At 42.2% G+C, this 25,543-nt stretch overlaps 4 protein-coding genes across 4 annotated transcripts; 1 reads left to right on the forward strand and 3 right to left on the reverse strand.

Moving 5' to 3' along the window:
* Positions 1-14,817: 14,817 nt before the first annotated feature.
* LOC6584758 (neutral alpha-glucosidase AB) lies at positions 14,818-18,962 on the reverse strand. The gene is made up of 5 exons (XM_002010364.4): positions 18,860-18,962; positions 18,256-18,441; positions 17,104-17,859; positions 15,550-17,035; positions 14,818-15,488 (listed from the first exon to the last, which is right to left on the reverse strand). The coding sequence occupies exons 2-5, from the start codon at positions 18,360-18,362 to the stop codon at positions 15,054-15,056; spliced, it is 2,784 nt and encodes a 927-aa protein (XP_002010400.1). The 5' UTR covers positions 18,363-18,441; positions 18,860-18,962; the 3' UTR covers positions 14,818-15,053.
* Positions 18,963-19,044: 82 nt separating this feature from the next.
* LOC6584759 (tektin-3) lies at positions 19,045-21,034 on the reverse strand. Its single transcript, XM_002010365.4, has 4 exons — positions 20,488-21,034; positions 19,819-20,406; positions 19,441-19,749; positions 19,045-19,370 (listed from the first exon to the last, which is right to left on the reverse strand). The coding sequence occupies exons 1-4, from the start codon at positions 20,901-20,903 to the stop codon at positions 19,142-19,144; spliced, it is 1,542 nt and encodes a 513-aa protein (XP_002010401.2). The 5' UTR covers positions 20,904-21,034; the 3' UTR covers positions 19,045-19,141.
* Positions 21,035-22,208: 1,174 nt separating this feature from the next.
* On the forward strand, positions 22,209-22,695 carry LOC6584760 (enhancer of yellow 2 transcription factor). Its single transcript, XM_002010366.4, has one exon. It carries the CDS (start codon positions 22,299-22,301, stop codon positions 22,581-22,583), a length of 285 nt encoding a protein of 94 aa, XP_002010402.1. The 5' UTR covers positions 22,209-22,298; the 3' UTR covers positions 22,584-22,695.
* On the reverse strand, positions 22,637-25,520 carry LOC6584761 (transcription factor grauzone). Its single transcript, XM_032732504.2, has 4 exons — positions 25,317-25,520; positions 24,240-25,243; positions 23,061-23,445; positions 22,637-22,992 (listed from the first exon to the last, which is right to left on the reverse strand). Exons 1-4 carry the CDS (start codon positions 25,425-25,427, stop codon positions 22,708-22,710), a joined length of 1,785 nt encoding a protein of 594 aa, XP_032588395.2. The 5' UTR covers positions 25,428-25,520; the 3' UTR covers positions 22,637-22,707.
* Positions 25,521-25,543: the final 23 nt, after the last annotated feature.

Raw genomic sequence — 25,543 nt, forward strand, 5'->3', positions numbered from 1 at the left:
TTCCCCCTTGCCATTCCCACCCCCAATCACATCCACTCATCGTGTTGCTCTTTCATTTTCGCATCAGAAAACAAAAAAAAAAAAAACAAACAAAAAAAGGAGCAAAAGTTTTGTTGCTGCTGTCGCGTCTGTTGCTTTGCCAACTTGTTGTTGTTGTTGTTGTTGTTGTTGCTGCTGTCGCTTCCTCTTTCTTTTAATAAAACATTTTTTATTGTTTTTTCATTTGGTTGTAAAAATATATAAAAGTTTTCAACTGTCGCTTGGCGATTTGCATTTTTTTGGCAGCGCTGCCGAAGGCGCCGCATTTCGGACCAAGTTGAAATTAGATTATGCTAATTAAGGCGTGGGTAGCCACGCCCCACATCCCACTCCTTCCCAACTCCCCTACTCCTTCCGCTGAAGCACTGATTGATGCGGCAGAGCTTTAATTGGCCGCGTCTCGCCCTGCTGCTGCTGCTGCTGCCTCTGCTCCTCTGCTCCTCTGCTGCCTCTGTCGCTGCTGCTGCTGCTGCTGGCCGAGCAGCATTTTAATATTCAATCAGCAGCTGGCGGCAACTTTTTTATGGCCACGTCAACAAACTTGGCCAAGCGAGCGCGCCAGTTAAGTCTGCAGCTGAGATTAATGCCCAGCTGGCAAAAGTGCAGCAGCAGCAGGAGCCGCAGGAGCAGCAGCAACATCTTTGAGTTCTGTTTGTGTTGCGGCAAACAAAAATAAAACTTTTGCATAGTTGCGTAGCCACAATTAAAGCGAGCAGCAACTGTTGCTGTTGTTGCTGTTGCTGCTGCTGCTCGACGGCAACAACTATTGCTGCTGCCGCTTGTTGTTGCTGCTGCCGTTGTGCTAACAGCTGCTGCTGGATTACTCTTTGAGAATCATTTTAATAGGCGGCTGAGGAACTAGTTCCATAAGGCGGAACTGATCCTATTTGTAAAAATATAGAATATAGAATACAGAATATAGAATATAGAATATATAATATATAATATATAATATATAATATATAATATAGAATATAGAATATAGAATATATAATATAGAATATAGAATATAGAATATATAATATATAATATATAATATAGAATATAGAATATAGAATATAGAATATAGAATATAGAATATAGAATATAGAATATAGAATATAGAATATAGAATATAGAATATAGAATATAGAATATAGAATATAGAATATAGAATATAGAATATAGAATATAGAATAGAAGAATATAGAATAAGAAAGAATATATGGATTACAAAATATAATTTTGTATATATTATAATTATCTCTGGCATATAATTGGAATTTTAAAGTTATCGCTCCATTTTCCTCTCTCTCTCTCACTGTCTGCCTCTCTCTCTCTCTCTCTCTCTCTCTGCCTCACACACACACTCTTTTGCAGTTTTCACAGTTTTTGATTGATATATGCCTAAATATCGTCTACCTTGGACATAAATCAAACCAACCCCCTTTGGTGGGCAACCCTCAATGAACTGCGCTTCAGCTGGGCTCACACACACACACACACACACACACACACAGACACACAGGCACACAGACATGCACCCACTTAAACATCACTTGAGGGAAGAAACCTTGATAACATAATTACGAGCATATCAAACATGGCTTAGCTAACCATAGCTGGTTCTCTGAGCGATGCCAGTTGGGTTGAGAGGTCAAGGCAGACCAAGGGGGTTGCGTCTGAGTGCAGCGCTACTTAAATTCAGCTCAGGGCGCTAATAACCCAGAGCCCAACTTCTACAAAATGAAACTTGTCGAGTGGCGAATCTCTCTAAGCATCAAGCTGAAATGGTTATATTCAATCAGTTCGAAGCTTTGATGGATCACATAATAATCTATATATCAATATGGGTGTGATCTAGATGGAAATACAACCACATAGTCGCGTTTTATTAATGGATAGATCGCTCTTTATGCGGTATAAATCAAAGAGAAGCGCGCCAATAATGTCAAATGTTTTGGTTTTACAGTGGACCCTCGGTTATCGAACACAATTCGTTCCAGCATCAGGATCGTTCGAGAGTCCAATGTAATATCTGTCGACATGCTAAGTACCCAAAGAGGCGTACAATTGTTTCTGCATCATCGATAGGAAGTCAATAGCTACTCAATTATTGAATTCTAAACTTCTGAAATTTCAGAGGATATATAGTTATATATTACTTATATATTACAAATATAGCTTTGATCCTCAGTTGTCAATACGAATATATTCAATATATCAAGCCTAAAATACTGGATATACACTCATGGTCAAATTAATAGGTGTGATCCAAAGATTCTAGCATATTTTAGAATAATTACGGTATGACAACATCTATCAGCACGACATTTTTTTTGTTAAGTATGGCCACACTATTTGAAAAGGAAATAGGTAAATCCTCCCAAAAAAATTCACTCGCTAAAAAGTTTTGGCTGTTATACATTCTCTACCTCAAAATTGACCTAGACACATTAATAGGTGTGTTTAACTAAACAAAAAATTATTAAAATATTAAATAGTTTTTGAGTAAGCAAAGGTAGTATTTTTATTGAATATAATTTGATTGAAGCATCAAAATTTTCATTTGCAACATTTAAATAAAATTATATGGGTCGTGGAGCTCACTGCAGTGCTAAAGAGAGAAATCTCGTTCTCAAGCTTCGTGAAGAGGGTAAAACTTATAAATGCATTGCCTCACTAATGGGACGATCGGAGAACTTCGTTATAAATGCTCTAAAACCAAAAAAAGATAAACAGAAGCCGGGTGCCCGGAGGAAAACTACCGTAAGAGAGGATTCCCGGATAGTCACCTTGGCTAAAAGGGACCCTTTAAAGTCTTCGAGAGCCATTGCCATCGAAATGAGCAATGTTGTATCGGCTCGGTATGTAGTGTATTACGACCTACCCCGCCTCTAATGGGCATATGGATAAAATTGTAAATTATATTCCAATTTTCAAGTGTCAGATGGATGGACGAAGTGGCATATGGATGGACAGCAAGACGGACATTGCACTGAAGAAATACATATATTAAATTGTATACATAAGCAGCGGTGCCGTTTTGGCTTATTTTGGGCCAGATCAGACTTATTCGTCAGAGCGGAAAAATTTGTAATTCGGAAAAGCTTATTTTATTTTTTTTAATTTTTTTTTATTTTCTCTGTCAATTTTACCTAAAGTTTGCAAAAGTCTCTTCAAATCACGATTCAGCTTATTTTGGTCGCCTTTCCAGTAAAATCTAGCGTTATATTCTATATATATGAGTTGATATAGGGTTTTTTGCACTCAAATTGTGCTCTATATTTACTGATTTATTTATTTTAGATTGGAATTAATGTCAGATTAAAACTAACCTAAAAATTAGGCACGGCAACTGGGACCTTCGGCTTCCCATATGAAATAGAAATATACATGGTTAAAGTCTGAACTCCAGTTGGGACCTATTGGGTTCCACTTTGAACTGATTTAATCAACGCACCCTAAGCGCCCATAAAGCTGATCAAATAACTGCATTTCAAATTGTCTAACTGAATTGAGAAATTCATTCGGCTGGGGCCCAAAATGGGGCGTTTATAATTAAGTTTGCAGTGCTGTTGGCGTGTTTCAACTTTTGCACAGAGCGCTTGCCCCTGTCCGTTTGCTGTCCACACACACGCACACACTCACACATATTTGAAGTGCTGTCCTTGTTGTTGTAGTTGTTGTTGCTGTTGTCGTTTGGTGTAAATGCTACAACGTTTGACTGCGAATTAAAATAATGTGCCACTTGTGGCTCCTGTGGCATGTGTGCGAGTGTGTCGCAGGACCTTAAGGACATGCCTCGCCTCTTTTTCATAGAGGGGGTGGGTAGCTCTGCCCGGCACACACACACGCAATTTGTTGGCATTGGGCAGGTCCTGGCCATGGCCATGTGAGCCAACACATCGTTATCCTAATCGAATATGATTTGAACCCTTTTTTGCGACCAACCACAACGAAAGGATGTCTGTCTATGTGTCTGTCTGTGTGTGTGTGCGTGTGTCTATTCATTGCAATCCCTGTTGCTTGACTGCATTTCATGCATTGTCACGAATTATGCCCAAATAATCTTCGCATTTAGCACGTATTGTTCTCGAATTTTGGATCGGATTTTGGCTAAGGCCCTTCGAGTTTTCGCTCTCGACAGGATTGGAGTTTGATTGGACAAGCTAAGCTCTTAGAGTCGTCCTCCAGCCCACTAATTTGGCATTAACAGCTCTGCAATGGATAACTTGATATGAATGGATATGTATATAGGAATAGGATTAGGAGTTTGATTTGCTCCAATAGAAATCCTATAATAAAATCCTATGATAAACTCAAAAGATATTTTCAACAGAGAAATGGCAAAATTTGCATACAGAAAACCCTACTTTTCCAAGCGACTGCAGCTGAAGAGGTATATTTAGGTATACAAGGTATATATACCTTGAAAAGTAGTCATGCTTCAATTAGTGTAGAGGACATCCTCATCCTTTTCTCTTTTAACTCAATTAGATATACTAAAAGTTAATAAAAAGTTACATAAAAACCCACATGAAGATGTATATGTAAATACTAAAATAATATATAGTATGTACATTCATATAATCATCTATTCTGACGCTCTGAAATAATAAGCGAATGCTGAGCAAAACCTATTCAACAGAAGACTCCAACAGAGTCTAAGGTATTTCCGAGTCGAGCACCGTTAAGGAGTCTTGCCCTAATCATTTCCTGACATTTGCTAATCATGAGCAGATTCTAGATTTCCAATGACTTTCGGCGTGCTCCATCAGATAACAAATCTGAAACTAGAAGCTAGAATAGCACGTCAGATGATTTGGTAAAACACAAAGATTTTGGTTTATCTCAAGTAATACTCCATGCTTTCGTAGAGACTAACACATACAATTAGTATAGTAGCACCCAATTTTTCTGTACTTTACAGAATCTCAAATTGTATGTCAAAGTGATGAACATTTTTTCTTTATTTTGCCTTTTAGGTTTGGAATAACGGGCTATGCGAAATCTCTAGTTTTCTGGGACATTTAAGTGTAAAACGTTCCCAAAGGTATAGCCTACTTTTTTGGTTGGTAAATTCTGCTTTATCTGGCCTTTAGGAGTTACAAGCTCATGATTCAATACGGTGCATGAATGAAGAGTTTAAGAAATTATCTTTACGATAGTCAGGTGCTATTAGATATGCCTCATTTGGCAGCTAAAAATATAATAATAATATTTAGATAAATATAAAATATTTGACAAATAATCTGTGTTTGTTCTTCTCTACTCAAAGACTAGAGCTAAGAGCTCGCCCGATGTTTATGGCCAATATACGGTAATATCAGCTTTTGTTAACGGACTCATCCATTATGAAAGTTTAAAACGATATAATAGATATGGATATATATAAAGTTACATAAATGTAATATGAATACCCATAAAATGTATTTTTATGCATAATTATAAAAAAAGTTATAAAATAATAGTTTAACTGAATACGTGGATATTTTAAATACATTATAGTATAATGATTATACGTATATGTATATATTTTATATATATGTATTTACTATATATTATCATTTTGAGTATTGGGTAGATCCTTTATGAAAGATCTTCAAATCAGTTGAATTATAATAAATTATATATAGTATATTTCCTAGTAGTATCCATTTAAAATATAATTTTAGCTAAATTTTGATAGATACTTATTTAATTTATTCTGTATTGTATGGGGAGATATGCTCTCATTGGCTGAGATTATAGTTCCGATAATATATAATCCGATAATAATATAATTATAAATATTTTAATAGCATTATTATACAGATAAGTAAATATATGCATAAAATAGTATACCAGATCTTGATGTTTATATCATGAACTATTAGCAAATTAAAAATAATTATTTATTATGAATTTGGTATGTGTTATTTGATATATTTATTTGATATATGTACGTATAAAGTATAACCCATTTTAAATAGATTCTTGATTCAGTTCGACGCAAGAATAATTATTAATTTAATTACTGTTTGCAGTTAAGAACTATTCAAATAGTATTATGGCAAATTCTCGTACACTCGCATGTATAACAATCGACAGATAGATCCATTGATAGTCAGGTGCTATTTGATATTTTTGATTTATAAACTATATCTTGATATTCTCACCGCTTGATCTTCGATTGCGCAAGCTTTTTATTTGTCTATAACTCACATTCACTGAACAATAAAAAAAAACATATATAAGTATATTTATTATATATAATAATTTGGAAAAATAGATGTTAATTTATATTTCGTATATATATATATAGAATATAGTTTATTCGCGATTGTTAAGCCGACTGGGTTAAGTGTGTTGGGCGAGTTTGGTGCGCTGAACTGCCGTCGATGACAGTTAAAAATCAAATGAAATGATGGCAACCGCATGCTGCAGGCCGCACGCCGCATGCGGCAAGCATTGAGCGTGCCAGACGTTGCACGAATCCGAATCGCCTGCCACAGCAACAGCAACAGCCACAGCCACCGAGTCCTAGTCCGAGCCCGAGTCCGAGTCCAAGCGCCGAGCGCCGTGCGCCGTGCGCCGTGCGTCGAGCGTCGAGCGCTGATTCCGAGCATTCGGCACGGTTTTAAAATTATGAATTTTGTTCAAAATGAAACGAGCCGTAAGCAGAGCCGCATTCAGCTTTTGTACATCTTCTTCTTCTTCAGTGTTTTGTTGCTGCCGTTTTGGGTGGGTGCTGCTGCTGCTGCTACTGCTTGTTGGTGGTGCGCGGCAGCAGCAGCAGCAGCAGAAGCAACAGCAACAGCAAAGTGTTAAGCCACAGCGAGCAGCAATCGAGCCACCCTTGTCGCTGGCTTTTCTATGGCAATGCAGCTGAGGCGAAAGAACTTTGCGAATAATCTCTTGGAGAATGGCTTAGCTGGCTGATCAGTGCGGCCGCACTGTTGCCGCACTTCATGCGACGTTGTCGCATTTCCTGAGAGCTGTAACACTTCATATATAATTCACCTGCGAATTGATTTATTTCTACATAGAATCAAACTCTTGATCTTCGCATCTGAAGCTAAAGAAGTTCCATTATATAGGCATATTGAGATGATTTAATCTTAAAATGAAAATTCTGCGAGACAGTTTGTTTTCTAAGACCGTTACGTTAGGGGAAAGTATTTAAATTTTAACTTTTAAAAAATGTATTTATAAAAATCTATGTAAATTTCATTTATATACTTGATTTAAAATCTTTAAAATGTGTTGAATTGACTAATTAGGTGCACTACATTAATCTCCCCTTCCCTCCCCAGAGCTCTGGGTAGAGAAATAGCTTGAGAAAAAATATAGAGATATTGGATTAGTACTTTCGAATATAGTATGGATCTTTGTGGATTCAGTTGTGATTCACTTCATGCCGTATGCTTAAGTGTTTATACTTTGAATCAGGGATATAAACTTGGATATATGCTTGACCGATTCTCCATTTGTCTGTCTACTTCATATGCCTTTCAGTTTATTTATTCCTTTTTATTTTTACCCGTCTGTCCGTAAATTGAGCTATCCGTTCACTCAACCGCCCACCTGTCCTCCCGTTCGACTTTCCTTCCACTCTTCTGGCCCTTCTTCCGCTCATTCGTCTGTCCTTTCGCCCGTTGTTTCTTAGACTGTATGAAAGCGTCAACAACTAATCCGAATCTAAGCCGAAACTAATTATACTATTACGATCTGGTAAACATAATATTATTATATGAGATGCACAAGATAAGATATTCATGGCGAATGCTGACTGACTTCTAGCTATCTATCTCAAAGTAAATAGCTCTTACAATATGTTTCGAAATATTTAGGCGTACAATGTCAATGCTGTTACAATTACAACTATGGAAACTCCTAGCTGATAGATCAGTGCGACATACATACATAGTCTCTCTCTTTCTCTCTCTCTCCCTCTCACTCTATCTTTCTCTCTGTTTCTGTCTGTCTGTCTGTTTGGCTCTCTCTCTCTCTCTCTCTCTCTCTCTCTCTTTCTTACTATCTCCCTCCAACTTGCTCTCCTTCTGACTCACTCTCTCACCGTCTCTCTCACTCTCACTTCCTCTATCGCTCTGTCTGTCTCCTTGTCTCGCTCCCTACTCTCTCTCTCTCTCTCTCTCTCTCTCTCTGTTTCTGTCTGTCTGTCTCTTTCTCTCTCTCTCTCTATCACTCTATCTCTCTCTCTGTTTCTGTCTGTCTGTCTCTTTCTCTCTCTCTCTTTCGGGCAGTTGGTGTATTCTAATATTCGTAAATATAAACTTGATGTACTCCAATCAAATCTATCTCATCTATTCAGCTAGTTCTGCTATGTAACATATAACCTAAATTTGATTTATCTATTAGAGATTAGAATAAATATAAAGCTAGCTTCAAATTTCACATTGATCGCCTACACATACATATACATATGTATGTATCTATGGCTCATCTTCATTATCGTCTGTATGCCCCATATTCATAGTGAACGTTGCTAAATTTCAGATGCCGCTCATTTAGCAGGCCTGCAACGTTGCCAGACTTCATTACGACTTGAATTACGTGAGTGGCGCTGCTCGTGCCTGGCGGCCAGTTAACAGCGAGAACAAAAGACGTTCCTGAATGTGGAATACGGCAAAGGGACATGGAGCTGGAAGTGGATGTGGATGTGGAAATGGATATGGAGATGCTAATGGAAATGAGAATGGAAATGGAAATGGGCAACGTGTTGCTAAAACGACGGGCCAACAATTGTGCGGCCGAGCCATAAGCTTATAATTTCTATTACAATAAAGGCCTTCGGATGCGAGCATGTAGAGCAGCGCTTTACTTTTTTTGCTTTCCTTTTTTTTTTTTTTGCTTGTTATACACACACATACCCTATAAGCGGAGGGTGCATCGAAAGGGGTATGACAAATCTGTAATACTGAGAAATCTTGCGCTACTTCACCAATCTACTAATTTGCTAGTCGGTTGTAATATAACTTTTATAGTTTTTGTTCATCTGACATGCTGTTATATTGTTTACTATACTGTACAACTGTGCTACGTTGCTACTTTGCTAGAGAGCTACAGTCCTACTGCCCTACTTTAACACTATGCTACTAAGCTTTTTACTACTACATGTATTACTATGCTACTTTTCCACTATTTTACTTTGCTATTGTGCTACAATGCAATTGTGCTACAATCTAACTGTGCTACAATTTAACTGTGCTACAATGCAATTGTGCTACAATCTAACTGTGCTACAATTTAACTGTGCTACAATCTAACTGTGCTACAATGCAATTGTGCTACAATCTAACTGTGCTACAATTTAACTGTGCTACAATCTAACTGTGCTACAATGCAATTGTGCTACAATCTAACTGTGCTACAATTTAACTGTGCTACAATGCAACTGTGCTACATACAATCTAACTGTGCTACAATGCAACTGTGCTGAAATCTAACTGTGCTACAATGCAACTGTTCTACAATACAAGTGTACTATAATGCAACTGTGCTACAATACAACTCTACTACTTAGTTACTATTTTACGAAATAGCTATTTTACTTTGATACTGTGATTCTTGCTTTCTTCTTTGACTTTCTCTCTTTGCTTTCTTTGATATTCTTCTTTGTTACAATATTAGATTGTCACTCTGCTACTATGCTCATATGTTACTGTACTACTGTACCATTGTTCTCCTATATAACTTACTATCATGATACTGCAAAGCTCCAATACTACTTTGCTAGTTTCCCACACCAATATTTTAGAGAAACTGTATTACTTTACTTCTGGGCTACTGTTCTACTGTACTACTTTGCTATTTTGCTACTTTAGTTATTGTTATGCTGTAGTACCCTGTTACTATTTGCTACTCTACTATTTTGTTACTATGCAACTGTACTACATTGTTACTGTGCTACTACTTTACTGGATCTCCAGTAGTAATTTACTATAGTACCAGATTGAGCAATATCACAATGACATGCACTACAGCATAGTATAATTGAAGCATAGTAGCAACTGAGTGTACAATGTTGAACAATAAATATAGTATATAAATGTCAATCAGATCTCTGATTGCTGTATTTGAAAATTTGATATTATAAATTAATATTTGATATTTGATATATTAAACAAAAATATGATTTTTATAAAAATTGATTCATTTTAAAATCGTTTCACTTTCATGTTTCATGTATATTTACCTTGAGTTTGTAGGGCATATCGTACCGTCATATGATATCGTGCTCTTATTTCTGCTTATATTTATATATATTTATAAATATTTATATATATTGAAGCTGAAGTGCATTTTCTTTTGATTTTCAGTTGTGGTTTACAGGGCATCAGCTAGTCGTTCAGTCGTATTGGCTCATTTATAATTGATTATTTATTCATTATTTATGATTTTGTTCATTATTTATGATTTTCTTCAGCTATAGTTTACAGGGCATCTGTCAGTCGCAACGCATTGAGTTCCAACATTTCAGTTTCATTATTTTTAATATTTTATTCTTATTTTTATTATTTTTTGCATTTTAATGAATATGCAAAGCGGCAGCGTTAACGTTGACTGCTGCTGCCTGTTTGCGACTTCATTAGCGACACCCCCTAGCCCCTCCCCCACCATTTACCAATGCAGCCGCTGCTCCTCCTCCTCCTCCCCCTCCTGCTCCTCCTGCTGCTGCTGCTGCTGGTGTTGCCAAGCAATTGCAACGTGTGTGCCATTCGCATCCGCATCCATGATGTTTCCGTTTACGTGTTTTATTTTTTTCGACGTACGGGTTGCTTTTCTTCTCTTTTCTGCTCTCTTCCCGTTGCGCTTCTCCTCTCTTCTCGGCTCCTGCATTTTGTTTTTTATTCTTTTGCACTTGTTTGGAAATAAATACCATGTTAGCTGTTGCCGTTTGTCAGTCGCCCGTTGGGTGCGTTGTTAGAGATACGTGGCATTTCTCTTCTCTTCTCTTCTCTCCATACCTTTCACACCCACACACACATACACACACACACACACACAGTTGGCCGTCTGCGCTGCACATCAAACGTCACGGCTGTAGCGACAGGAGCCAACGCAGCGCATCAGCTCGGAAGGAAGCTGTTCCCTGTGAGGCACCATTGTCTACTTGCCACACAGCACCCGCTTCGCCTCCCCCCGGCCCACTACCCCACCCACCTGCCTATTCCTTCGCACAAAGGCTGTGAATGTTTACACTTTGGATTTGGTGCTGGTCGTCGCATTTTTTCCCTTCTGATTTTTTTTTTTTGTTTTTTTTTTCCATTTTTATACCCTGAACCCATTTTCAATGGGAAATCAGGGTATAATGGTTTTGTTGAAATGTATGTAACAGGCAGAAGGAGGCGTGGCAGACCCCACAAAGTATATATATTCTTGATCAGGGCGACGAGCTGAGTTGATTTGGCCCTGTCCGTCTGTCTGTCCGTCTGTCCGTCCGTCCGTCTGTCCGTCTGTCCGTCTGTCCGTATGTATGAACGCGTCGATTTCAGAAGATATAAGAGCTAGAGACTTCAAATTTTTTTTAAAATGTTCGTAATTACAGCGCGCATATCAAGTTTATCATTAAAAATCGATAACTCATCCCGATCTTTTTTTATCGATAAAAAACCTTATCGAAAACCAGTTATAAAATTATATCTTCTACACCTTTATTGCTAGAGTCTCCAAATTTTTAATGTATGCCTATATGCAATTTATACAATTTCGGTTTTTGTTAAAATTTACCCCCCACGTCTAAATTCACCCCTCACCCTCATTTTTGTAAAAAACGTATTTCAAATACTAGAGACTTGTGCTTTAGCAATTACATGCATATCCATGTTACAATCTAAAAGTTTTATGAAGATCGTACGTCCATAAAAAAGTTATTAAACAATTAAGTTCTCATAGTAAGCGCACACTGCAGCCCATGCGTGTTTATGCGTGGGTGCTTGTGTGTGTATGTGTGTGTATGTGTTTGTGTATGTGTGTGTGTGTATGCGTTTGTGTGTGTATGCGTGTGTGTGTGTATGCGTGTGTGTATGCGTGTGTGTGTATGTATGTCTGTGTGTGCGTACGTGCGTGTGTGTGTGTGTGTGTGTGTGTGTGTGCGTGTTTCTTGTGTAAGCTGAAAGACGCGAAAAATTATTGAAATATCTATTGCTCCAAGGGTTGAGGGGATCTCATAGTCGAGCAGTCTCGACTAGAGCTTTCTTACTTGTTTTTTTATGAAATTTGTTTGGCTTGCTCTGATTTTAAATGTGTTTGCTGTTAACGGTTGTTATGGCAATGCCTTGGCAGTGTGGGGCAAGCGCCGTGTAGCAGCGGCTGTTGCCACTTGCGGGTGGAATGGGAGTGGGTGTGGGTGTGGGTGTGGGTGTGGATGTGGGACTGGCGCTGCCCCACTGGAGCATCTAACTGTCTAAGCGGCATCCATTTCAACTGCAGCGGCACATTGCTTAAATGCACACCACTCACATTTTCCCAATGCCACGTTGCCGCATTGCACAGCACTTAAATCTGTGCCTTAGATATTTACCTATGCTACGTTGCCAAACTTCACAAGGCATTTCAATATTAGCGAGCTTTATAGTATGTAAATCGTTTCCCATGCTACGTTGCCAAACAAACTATAGATATAGATTCTCTGTTCTTAAATTTCAGACATACTAGATAGGTTGCTTATATATATATAAATTAGGACAACTTGATATTACTAAATGCTGCGCTGCCAAATTTCAGCTCATGTTTCTTTTTCCAAAGCATTGTTGCCAAACTTCAAAATATCATTTTATTTTGTTTCTGTTCTTTTTTATAAGACTTTTATGATTATAAATCTCTATATATATTTTGATACGTTGCCAAACTTCACATTTATATGTTCTAATTGCTACGTTGCCGAACTTCATAGATTTCGATGTTTTCGAACTTCATGACATATAAGTTATACTAATGATATGTTAAACATCAGACATTCTATATTTATCTGTTTGCAACGTTGTCAAACTTCTCAGCAGTAAGATATCAAAAAAGTCCATTATTTGCGAGCTCTGCCTGAATCTAAGTTGATTAAATCAAAACAGAATATATGTAAAGCACTCCAGAATTTTAGGCATCGCTACCACTGTACTACCAACTCTATCAATAGTTTATCTGGTTTAACTCTCACACATAACATAATTAGAACTTGGCTAATTTATGACTTTGTAATAAGAATGTTTCTCCAATTTGATGGGCTGCATAGAATTGCCATGTTGCCAAATTTCCAAGTACTTAACACAAATGAGACGTTGTCAAACTTCATCTAATCCCATCGTTCCAGATAGTCCTCTCACTTCATTGTCTTTAGTGGATAAATCTCAGCTACATTTCGACAAGATTTGTTGTGCCAAACCCACTCACTCCACCACTCCACTCCACCCCACTCCGACCGCCAGGTGCTGGGTATCACCTGCACACGTGATTGTCGCCTGCACACGTACTATTTGTATAGCAGTCTATAGACGCGCAATCTGCGAATAGTTGCAGAGCTTGCGAACGTCTCCACACACACACGCACGCACACACACAGACATATGGCATACAATTTGTGCCACTTAAGTGTTGCGCATCCATTTCCGCTTAGGCAGCGGACGACCCAAACTCAGCCGACCCAACAGCACAGTCCCAGAGCAACCCACAGCAGTCTCTTCCCCTCCCCCTCGCCCATCCTCCTTTCACACGCAACTCGAACCGCAATTCAACTAACTCAACCACAGACACAACCGCAGCCACATTATCCTTTGCCTTTATTTTTTTCAATTTTCACTCGAGCGTTGATTGAAATGTTCAACGAGCAACACACACACGCGCACACACACACACTTACAATGAGATGAGAATGAGAATTGAGGACATGCAGCAGCCGGCAGCAGTCAGAAGCTTGCCGGCCAGAAAGAGATAGAAGACACCAACAATCGGCTGGCCGTGGCAGAGGTAGGGGGCAAGGAAGGTGGGTGGGTGGCAGCGCTTGGGTGGATTGGGCTGGATTTGTTTGGTCGGTTGGGTGGTTGCTTCTGTTGCTGCTCTGTCGGAGCTTATTTGTTTGTTTGCATATAAATTGCAATGTGCCGCCCGTCGCCTGTCGCCTGTCGCTTCAATTTTTTTTTCTTTTTTAGATTTTCAACTTTGTTTCTTGGCTTTTTGCTAAATGCTTTTACCACCACCACCACCACCACTTGCACCTTCAGTCAGTCCGTCCGTCCGTCCGTCCGTTCGTCAGTCAGCCCATCATTCATCAAGTCGAATCAAGGCTGAGGCTCGCGTTTTACATTTGATTTTCGGCTCGGCAAACACATTTTTTCTCTCTTTCCTTTCCATTCCGGCTGGGCTAATGAATTAGTTTGTGGCTCTTGCCCCACGCAGCCCCGCGCTCCTTCATCAGTCCGAGTGAATTTTAATTATTCTAATGAAACATCCCGAAATTGATAGCATCAATGAAATAAGTTTTGGTCATTATATTTACTTATATATATATATACAGATATGTGAATGCTTATGTTAAGGCAACAGATGGAACACGCTGGGAGACTCAACTCAATTTAAGACTATCCATGTTACATATGACTGCTTAGCAGCCCCATTCCGCCATGATAACAATTAAAGGGTATACAAACAGTTGGAAACTCAAGGAACTTCATTACACATCCATGCTTAAAATTAGCTCGACTCATAACAGGTATACCATATAATCGCCCGATACATTCATGTTTCATGGAACAGATCTGCTTTATATGCTTTATATATAGTATAGTAAACCGTAATAGCAAATTGAAATTCGCATGTAACTCATTTATTGGAATCTTTTCTTGTTTCATCTGGAATCGAAGCCATGCAAGAAAACAAGTTAACTATCAGCTACTAGGAGCGTACATGGGATACAAAAGATAAAATGATAGATGTTAATATATATATATATATAAGAATAATGTCTAATCCTGCTGGGTGCGCCGGGTCGGGTCGGGTTGGAGAGGTTGGCTGCAGGACACCTTCAGTTAATACCATAATTAAGCTGCGTTGAGTTTGAGCGCAAAGTCCACATTCATTTTGACCGCCGGCTTGCGCACAACAATCGCTCCATTGGAGCGCTGCTCTATCTCCAGTTTCTGGCTGATGCCCTTGGCGGTGATGGTGGCATCTATTGGCACATAGCCCAGTCCAGCGATGATGATGCGCTCAATCCAGGCATCCGACTTGTACAGAGGCTTGGTAATGAAGCGATTGGTCAGCTGGTTGTTGGCAAACTCGTAGTTCACGTAGATGCTTTCGCCGTTGCGATACGCATACGATTTCTCATCGTCCAGGAAGAGCGTGCCAGCGGCCTTGCCCTGGCGATCCAGGCAGATAACCAAGGTATACGGATCGTTCAGCATCAGCTTGGAAGAGCGACGCTGACGCTCCTTCTTGGGCACAATGCTGCCGCCGCGCTGGAAAACGGGTATCTGTCAAAGAAGAGATGGGCTTTAGTGGGTGGGACAGCAGAGGGGAAAGCAAATGACCCACCTTGTCGTCGGTAACGGGTATGCTCTCGTAGCCGGCACGCTCGTGCCTCTGGAAGGTATCCACATCGTACCAATAGTCGCCGTTCTTCTTGTCATCGATGGCCGGGAAATAGACGTCCACCTTGCTGACGCCTTGCTGCATCACGGGACGCACCAGGAGACGGTGCTGCACCAGCAGCTGGCTGTCAATGGCAAACGCCTCCTTGTCAGCAGGGTAGTGGGTCAGCAGTGGACGAATGACTGGTGCGCCTGTCTGCTCCAGCTCATAGAAGCTGGTATACCACAATGGCAAATAGCTGTAGCGCGTCAGCAATGCGCTCTTGATGATCGCCCGAGTGCGCTCGGGGAACAGCCAGGGCTCACGGCGCTTGGTGTCGATATGCGCATGGGCACGGAAGAAGGGCAGGAAGGCGCCGGTCTGATACCAGCGCTCCAGCAGCTCGCTGTCCGGATTGCCAAAGAAGCCGCCCACATCGGCGCCGCAGAACGAGAAGCCAGCGACGGCCTCTGTGAGGCACATCTTGATTGAATGCTGCAAGTGCGTCCAATCCGCCAAATTGTCACCGGTCCAAATGGCTGCGTAGCGCTGCGAGCCAGCAAAATGAGCGCGCGTCAGGATGAAGGGACGCTGCTGGGGATCGCGCTGCTTTAGTCCAGCAAAGGTGCCCATCAGGTGCATGTGGCCATAGAGATTGTGGACGTCGCGGTGCTCCCAATTGCCATAGTGGACCAGGTCCTTGGGTGCGGTCACTTCGGGGCCATTAAACACCGATGGCTCATTCATGTCGTTCCAGATCATCACATCCTTGGAGACCGTCTTGAATTTGGACAGATCATACTGGCTGGCATAATAGTCGCGCACAACGGGATTGAAGAAGTCCGGGTAGCTGGCAGATCCTGGCCAGCACCAGCCCTCATAGTCATTGCCCTCACGCGTCTTCACATAGTAGCCGTTCTCGGTGCAGTCCTGGTGGAAGAAGTACGCATTGTCACGCTTTATGTGCGGGTCAATGATGATGACCAAGTGGCGGCCCAGCTCGGTTAGGTTCTTGATCATGGTCAATGGCTCGGGGAACTTGAACTTGTCCCATGTGAAGTAGCGCTTGCCATCCGTATACTCAATATCCAGCCACATGGTATCCATGGGCATGTTGAACTCATCAAACTTGGCCGAAACGGAGGTAACATCGCGCTCATCATTGTAGTTCCAGCGACACTGATGATAGGCTAGAGCAAACGCTTGCGGCAGCTCGTGTGTTCCAGTCAGAGCTGCATATTGCTTGAACGCATCCAGGGGCTGCGGTCCGAGCATAATGAACGCATCTACAATGCCCGACTCCGATATGAAGTGGGCTACTGGAGGCGTCGACTTCCTCGAGCCGGACACAAAGTTCACCAGCGAGGAAACAACATTCGTCTCGGTCGTATAGATATCCACCCAGGTCTCAGCAGCGTTTTGCCAATAGACGCCGGCGGTGCGTTTTGGGCTGCAAACAGATAATGGAATGAGTGTCAAACGAGTTGAGGTGAGAGTGAAGGAAATTTATGCCCTTACCCATGAGCATAGAGCACCGGCACAGAGCCATAGAGGGCCATCTTGCTGTCCACAACATACTCAAAGACATCCAGATTGTATAGGCGATAGGGATCCGTGCCGGATGTTGACTTGAGTTGAAAGCTATCGGCATGTTCGGGTATGCCGAAGAGAATCTCTGCGGCGGGGAAAGAGAAATCAAGAGCAACGGCCTGTGGTCCGTAGGGTTTGGAGTCATGATGCGACTTGAAGTTCTCTTCCCATGCGCCAGGATCGTCAATGGGTTCGCTGGCTGGCTGCACCTCTTCACTATTGTCTTGGTGATCCTGCTGCTGATGCGCCTGGTCATTGCCCTCGGCTGGCTCTGGAGGCGTCTGTGCCTTCTGGCGCAAATGCTCAAAGTACAACCAGTTCTTGGCATTCACCGAGACGACGTGCACATCGTGCTCATAGAAGTCAATGCGAAATGGATCACCATGTATCACAGCCTTGGATGTGCCCGCCGTAATGGTGAGCTCATCAGATTCCTGCACACTTATCCGTGTCGTCTCCGGCTTGCCTTTCAGTGCATGCTCGACGCGATAACGTGGACGCAACGGCTGCTTCTCATCAATCTGCAAGCGGAAGGTGTTGCCCACAAGCGCCTCCAACTTCAGCGTAAACTGATGATGATTCTCCTTGTTGATCAAATCAGCGGTCAACGAATCTGAGTACGTATTCAGAGTGCCCCGAATGAGGGCATACTTGCTGCCCGAGCTTTGCACCTTGCGCGACCGTCTGCAAAGGAGAGATGGGGCATTAAATAGAGAAAATCTAGGAAATATTCGGTGTGGCAAAGACAAAACACTCTTGCAGAGAATATGAAATATAGTAATAAATTATTCAAGGCAAGGAAAAACGAAGCTCTTTTGAAGCTACGCTTAATCAATAAATAAATATATGTATATATTATATTTATATTTCACATGATTTAATATATATTATATTTAATTATAGCCATGTAACACTATTGTTACCCTTCGAATGACCACATAATTTCTTGATCTACTCAAATCATTTCAAAGAAATAGAAAGAGACACAAAGAGTCTTTCTGTATGCGCCTGTGTGAGTGCGTGTGTGTGTAACATGTAACATGTAAGTAAAATATTTGCGTTAACCTGCTCATAATTTACCTGCAAAAACTGCTCTGCTCGCAAGTCTTGAAATTGCTGGGATCAACACCAGCTCCATAGCTGAAGAGCGCCCCAATGATGAGGCAAACGAACAATGAGCAACGCATTTTGAACGCTCACAGTTCCCAGCTGCGCAGTCCTTTAATTATATGTGTTGATCGTCCTCCAACGATGCAGTTCTTTCCACTGGAATGTTAACAGATATTATATATCAATTTTCTCAAGGTACGATTTGTTGTTGCTGACAAATTAACAAATTCATGGAACACGTCAGAAGTTTCGATGCACTTGGAGCCGGCAACGAATTTGGAAAGCGATAAGTGAGGTACGCAAAAAAAGTAAACAAAAATAAACTGGTTGAAGCACCGGCTTCTTAACTAGCTTTGCTTTCGCTATTTTAAATATATAATTCGTGGTCATCGAACTTTAATATGTTATTTGAATAAACTTTAGAAAACCGGCAAGTTGGGCTACAAAAAGTTTTCTTTAAGACACTTGACATAACTTTTCTGACAAATTGACATTTAGCTCAACACAAATATTCTAAATAGTACTTTTTTTTTTAATTATACAAATTCTTTGAAGCTTAAAACACATTAATTACCTTAAGACGACCAAAAAGACACTTGCTATTAAAATTGTTGGTTTATCAGCATAACGATAGATTAGCCCCGTTAATGCGATACTTCCTATCGATGCACATGCATTACATCGTGACTGTCTCCTAGCTGTCGATAGCGCTATCGATAGGCTATTTCGCGGTTTGCCAATCAAAATAAAAAACAAGACTTTAATTATGCACAGATATTTTGTATTTAAGGACTACACTCGACATAGGGACTATGTGGTAAAATTTTAAATTGACAAAAGATATGAAACACGCATTTCAATATTTAATTAAGTTAGTTATGGGGAAAGAGCGCCGCAAGCTCATGCACTTCTCACGATCGATAAACAAAGCGTTCACTTTATTGCGCAAATCCTCTTCCAGCATGCAGCGCGTCTTGAGCAGCGATTGATGAGTGGCCTCCGCCTCTTGCAGCTTATGGTGTAGCACATCAACGGTGTTCTGCAAGTCCTGCACCTCCATCACGAGACGATCATGAGCCGTATCCCTGAAGATGATGCAGATGTAAAGATCACCCATACCCTGACAAATATTTTATATGTATATTCACGACTTACTTGCACAGCTCCATGCCCTCGCGATGGGACCGAGCCTCGAGACGTGTCTGGGCGACCTTAAGTGGATTCGACTTGTCCTGTATGGCCTTCTGCAAGAGAAACAGGTGCTTCTCCATATCGAACAGTTCCTGTTGGACCTTTTGTAGATGCATTTGGACGCGACTCTTGGCGCCGGCCATTTCCTGTGCTCGTCTATCCAGCGCATTGTTCGTATTATTCCAGAAGTCCCAGACGGAAGCGGCCACAGCATTGACCACATTCTGAGAATCGCTGCGCAGCTGCGACAGCTTAGCCCGCTCTGCCTGAGATCTAAAACGGATGAACAAACAAATGGATGAGCCAGCCTATGCTGATGAACATCCTTTGAAGCACTCTTACCGCTTCACGTGCTCGCTGCTGGCAAGTGCCCAGGAATCCTGAGTGCTGACAGTCGGATCGTACTTCTCAATGCCACCGTAGTAGGTGATGCCACGGCTATAGTTGTTCAAGCGATGGCACATCGAGTCGATGCCCATTGTGGACTCCTTTTGCGTGACATCAATCTCCAGCAGATGCTGGGCGCCACGGCAATCGATGGCCTGCTTGGCAATCTTCTCGTGCAGCCCGCTGAGACGGTCACGCGAATTGCGCAAATGGTTGATCTCCAGCAGCAGCGCCTTCTCCACAATGTCGTGCACTAGTTCCATGCCCTGTCGGCCCTCGCGATGGAACAGGCACTCTTGTGCAATGTGCAGCGGAATCTCCAGATCCAGCATCGCTTTGCTGCACTGCCGCTGCAAGTCATTGATGTCGGACATCTCGCTGATGAGCTTCTCCAGCTCAGCGTTCAGCTCGTTGCGCCAAAAGGTCAAATCGGTAATGCGCTCGCCCAAGCGGCGTCCCGCATCCCGCTGGCCCATCGATGCCGTTTCATCTGTCTCCCGCATCAGACGAACTGCATCATTGCGCATGCGCTCCGACATGTTGCTGTAAATGAAAGATTATAGACATAGACATATAAATTATATATATTCATTGTAGATATCGTGGACAAATCGCTTCACTCACCGATTCGTGTCAGACTCGCCATAGATGCTGAGGTTGTTGTTTTGCCACTCGTTGTTGGTGTAGCGCGTATAGAGTGCGGCGCGTGCCGCATGTTGGGGATTGCGCTCGAAGCCAGTGACGAGATTTGGAAATATCATGCCCTCCGTTTTCATGCCTTGCGGCACAAAGCACGGCTGCGTCATCTGATTGGTCACCGGCTGCTCGGGCATGTGCTTCACTTCGATCATCTCGAATGCCATCTTGGGTCGCCACGGATGCCGCTGCGTCGTCGCATAGGAGGCGGCCACTCGAGATGGCACCGTCGACCCACTAATGGGCTCCATGCATGGCGGGGCGCCAGCCTGGCTCCACGGCTGCAATTGAGAATACATGACGCTTTGGGATGGCAAACCTTCGTTTCCGTCGTGACCCGCCATTGTGATAATGGTTCACTAGCTAATTTAAATGGCACTTGGAATTTGGATTTTGCAACTAATATTTTTTAGAAATAAATAAATAAATTCTCCAACACGACATACAATCGTTCGAGACTGTGGAATGACTGAGTGCTTTACAAATTTATGTGAGCTCGAATCTGTTTTCCCAGACTCAACGCCTACTACGAATTTCTAGATTTTGAATGTGCTCGATTCTACAGTGCGAGGTGCTAGGGCTATACTTATGTGTGGATGGTAGTTTGATCAATGATACATATGATTCCATGAGATTGCGATGATCCTTGCGCTCTTTGTACTCGTTCCGATCCGCTGTCGGCCATCTGTCCAGCAGATTGTCCTTGACCAAGCGATGATCGAATTTGCGATTTTCAAGATATATGTGCTTTTGATTGCTGGTGATCTCAACACCTTTCAGCGGTGCCATTGTCGTCGCCACTTTATCTTCTTCTTGACTCACAATGGGCACACTCGAGCGCAATAGCAGATTCTTGAAAGTTTCGGGATACTTTTGAGGATCCCGTTTAGGCTGCCTTGATAGTTTATCCTCGTTGGCCCAACAGAGCATTTGCAAACTCAACAATAATAAAAATATATATTTATGCAATGGGCGCAACTGTTTTCTACCGCCCGAATTCCACAACTGACAAAGCTTTGCTGGAATTCTTATACATTGGATATTTACTAGTTTATTGATTTAACTTGACTTGCTGGTTACTTAGTACCCGCCCTTGTTGCTGTTGATAACGTGCAATTTGTAAAATCAATGCCTGTAACTGTGTTCTTAATTTGGCTTAAGGTCAATGTGCTACTTGTCGACAAGACATAATTGGGGCAGTCTATTTAGTGCGAATTAATCGTATAATTCCATTTCGAATAAGGCGCCAAAGTCGATAGGCACATGCAGGGCTAGAGATATCGATATATCAGTCATGAGTTTTAAAAGTGTGTAACAGGGCAAGACGAAATAAAATATATTACAGAAAAATGATATATTTTTACTGCCTTATTCCATAATTGGAGGAGGAGCAATTAATAGGTTTCCGATATGCTCAGTATCGGGAACCGATTAGTGTTAATGTGTTGCTACAAATTTGTCTTCATTGAAAAATTGTAAAACACTGCGCAGTAATATGAAGCTCACATACATACTTACATGCATTTAAAACATATTTAAACGTACACATATACAAATATTTATGCCAAAGGAGTGCTATCGATGGCAAAGCTCAAAAACTAAAAGAAATAACATCGATAGTTTTGCCTACAAACGATAGTTTGGTTCATTTTGGCTCCGCTCTATTAGTTTGACATCCATAAATGCAAAACAAAGTTTTAAGTGTTCTAGAATAATACATAGCAAAACATTCACCAGTCATGACAGTCTCAAATACAGTGGACCAATACACAATTATGTCGGGAGATCGCTCCAAAATAAAAGATCTGCTCTGTAACCGCCTAACTGAATGCGGCTGGCGAGATGAAGTACGCTTGCTCTGTCGAAATATACTCGTGGAGAAGAACGGCAACAACAGCCTCAGCGTGGAACAGCTTATAGCGGAGGTAACGCCAAAAGCACGAACGTTGGTGCCCGATGCAGTCAAGAAAGAGCTGCTGATGAAGATACGCACCATACTGGCAGAGAACGAGGGGGACAACTAAAGGCTTGCAGACGAAATACCATCAACAGCTAAATCATCATAATTCATTTATGATTATGCTATACAAAATTAACTTTACTATTACTCAGCCAATAAACAACAACTAAAATACATATATTGTGCGTTCAGAGTGGACAAACAACACCGCCATTGGTCATGTACTCGAAGGAGCTCTCAGCCCGGGTCACTGGCTGCTGCTCCGCGTGCTCAGATTGCTGATCATCCAGCACATCTTTCTCCCCAGCCGACCCGCCTGCAGTGCCCGCCGCGCTTGGCTGCGTGTACTTGCGCACCCATTCGTTGGGATGCATCTTCTTCTTGTGGTTGTGCATGTTCGCATGCGATTTGAAAGTTCTCGTGCAGAATGGGCAGGAGTACAAGTCGATGCCGGTGTGGGTGGCCATATGCTCCTGCAATTACACATTTGATATACACGTGGAAGATACATGAACAAGCTACGCATTCTTATAGTACTCACTGCCAACGCCCTTGGAAGCTTGAACTCCTTGCCGCAGAGCGAACAGCTGTGCCGCTTGGCCGAGTGATGGTACCGCATATGACTGCTCAGTGCCACGCGGGAGGCCTTCTCGGCGCTGCATAGCAGGCAACGGTACTTGTTGTCGCCATCGCGGTCATCATGGCGGGCCAGATGCTTGCGCAGACTCCGCTCATCCCGCAGCCAACGGCTGCACAAATTGCACTGCACCTCCGCCACAGGGCCATCCGGATGAAGCGCCTTCTTGTGAATCAGAAAGTTTGCCTTCGACCGGAAGTCGACGCCACAAATATCACAGATGACGGGAGTGAAATCCGTGGTGTGCATTCGCTTTATGTGTGCCGTTAGCTCTAGCTTAGTGCGAAAGCTGACACAATGAGTATGAAAGAGAGAGAGAGAGACATATATTTATAGTGCATGAATGAGGGAGATCTTGTGCGAGGGAAGCAGAGCTAGTCAGGGCCTAGTCTCTGTGCTTTTAATGAATACATACATCAAGTATTTAGTGTGTTTACTGATATTCAATGATTGATGGTCAGATTGTTTGGTGGACTGACTTACTGAATGTAAAGCTTGTAAACGAACGACGCAGCCTATTGACTTCTATTCTATTGATTATAGAATGTAGAGTCGAATGATTGGACCACCAAACATATTCATTATTACCAAATTGATTGATTGACTAACCAATAGATAAGGTGATTGACTGACTGGCAGATACATTTTCTACTTGATTGACTAACTGGTAGATTGATGTGCTACGTCATTGAATGACTGGACTTACATACAGATTAGATGACTAGCAAATTGATTGATTGCCTGACCGATGACGTTTGCTGCTTGATTGACTAACTGGTAGAAAGGTTGTTATACATTATTGAATGAGTGAACTAGTTGACTAGCAAATATGTAGCTTGATTGTCCGACCAATAGATGATTTGCTGCTTGACTGACTAATTAGCAGACTTGCAGACGAAGAATTGATCGCCTAGAGTCGATCGAATGGGCCAACAGACAAATTCACTAACAGACAAATTGATTGAATGATATACTTTGATTGACTGACTGACAGATAATAAATGAGGCTTACTAGAACTGCCACAATTGATTGCCTTATTGCCTCATCGAGCTTAGCCAAGTTGGCTCACAAGTTCCACCTACCTCTTGGCACAGGTGTCGCAGACCTCCGGTCGCTCGGTGCCCTTATGGCCCTTGATGTGCATGGTGAGCAGAAACTTTTTGGCGAAACGCGCCTCACAGATGTGGCACTGGTGCACGAGCTGCTGCTGATCGGAGTGGAAGCGCAGCATGTGCATATCCTGGCTGTTGCGGTTGAGGAAGCTCTTGCGGCAGGGCTGACAGCTGAAGTACTGCGGATCCTTGTGATAGTGCAGATGATCCACATACAGCGTGCGTTTCTTGTATCGATTGTTGCAGCACTCCATGTAGCCGGTGCAGTTGTGCTCCGAGCGAAAGTGGCGCTTCAGCTCGATGAAGTTCTGCAGGGGGGCAGCGCAGAGGCAGCAGTCGAGCTTCACGTTGGCTGCAATATAGTCGTCCATTTCCTTGATGCTGCTGCGCTTCGCCTGCAGCTCCGCTTCATCCGGCTTGGGCTTGGGCTGCACAATCTTTGGCTTGGTTTTGGATTTTTGCTTGGACTTGGCTTTAGCATTTGTGCCTTTGGGTCGGCCGCGTGCCTTTTTTATTTTTCGTAGCTCGGGCAGCGTGGCAGGAGATGCGCCTGCTTTCGCTGCAGTGCGGCGCAGCAGGCGCGTCTCTCGCTGGCTGGAGGCAGCCGGGGAGGGCAGTTGTGCTTTGTTCTTAGCTGCGTGCTCCAGCTCAAAGTCGGAGGAATCCTCGCTGTTGCTTGTGATGGATTGTGAATCGGATTGATTGATGGTGCTGATATTATCGTGCACATCAATCTCAGGCTCGCATAATATGTGATCCTTGACATCGTCGTTGTCATCGAAGACCAGCTTCGTTTCTATCGGCGACTCGGTGTTCCACACCACGATTGCTGGCTCGGGTGGCGGTTCGAGCTCCATTTTCAGCTGCAGCGTTTGCTGCTTCTCGGCTACCATTGCGCAGAACTGCTGGAAGTCGCTCAACTGATGCCAGCATGTGCTGCACAGATTGGTGGATATGCTATCATTGATCGTCACCTGAAAAGATGGCAAATTTCAGTACTCATATGAAGAGTATTTTTCACATATTATCTTCGAAATCGACTGCCACCTCGAGCTGTAAAAATTTGGCAATGGCCGCCGAGAGGTCGTGTTCGGCATCGCTGAATATGCATATGGAGAGCGAGTTATCCAAATCTAACAGGCACAAGCGGCAAATCATAGTTTCCAAGGCAAACAGTAAACAACAGGCCAAACTCTGCTGCTGTAAACAAAAATCTGTGTGCACAGCTCGATAGGCGTCTTGTTATCGAGAGATGTGAGTCGGTGAGAGGCTTT

The sequence above is a fragment of the Drosophila mojavensis genome, unplaced genomic scaffold, assembly GCF_018153725.1.
Source record: "Drosophila mojavensis isolate 15081-1352.22 unplaced genomic scaffold, ASM1815372v1 contig_136, whole genome shotgun sequence".
NCBI lineage: Eukaryota > Metazoa > Arthropoda > Insecta > Diptera > Drosophilidae > Drosophila > Drosophila mojavensis.

Bases quoted from the DNA above. Each gene is read 5' to 3' on its own strand.
- LOC6584758 (XM_002010364.4), bottom strand. From the start codon at position 18,362: ATGCGTTGCTCATTGTTCGTTTGCCTCATCATTGGGGCGCTCTTCAGC. The intron at 17,860-18,255 runs GTAAATTATGAG...TCTCCTTTGCAG, and splicing joins GAGCAGAGCAGTTTTTGCAG to ACGGTCGCGCAAGGTGCAAA. The intron at 17,036-17,103 runs GTAAGGGCATAA...ATCTGTTTGCAG, and splicing joins CCGGTGCTCTATGCTCATGG to CCCAAAACGCACCGCCGGCG.
- LOC6584761 (XM_032732504.2), bottom strand. From the start codon at position 25,427: ATGATTTGCCGCTTGTGCCTGTTAGATTTGGATAACTCGCTCTCCATA. The intron at 25,244-25,316 runs GTGGCAGTCGAT...CCATCTTTTCAG, and splicing joins CCAAATTTTTACAGCTCGAG to GTGACGATCAATGATAGCAT. The intron at 23,446-24,239 runs GTAGGTGGAACT...TCATTGTGTCAG, and splicing joins TGCGACACCTGTGCCAAGAG to CTTTCGCACTAAGCTAGAGC.
- LOC6584759 (XM_002010365.4), bottom strand. From the start codon at position 20,903: ATGGCGGGTCACGACGGAAACGAAGGTTTGCCATCCCAAAGCGTCATG. The intron at 20,407-20,487 runs GTGAGTGAAGCG...TTTCATTTACAG, and splicing joins GGCGAGTCTGACACGAATCG to CAACATGTCGGAGCGCATGC. The intron at 19,750-19,818 runs GTAAGAGTGCTT...CATCCGTTTTAG, and splicing joins AGCAGCGAGCACGTGAAGCG to ATCTCAGGCAGAGCGGGCTA.
- LOC6584760 (XM_002010366.4), top strand. From the start codon at position 22,299: ATGACAGTCTCAAATACAGTGGACCAATACACAATTATGTCGGGAGAT.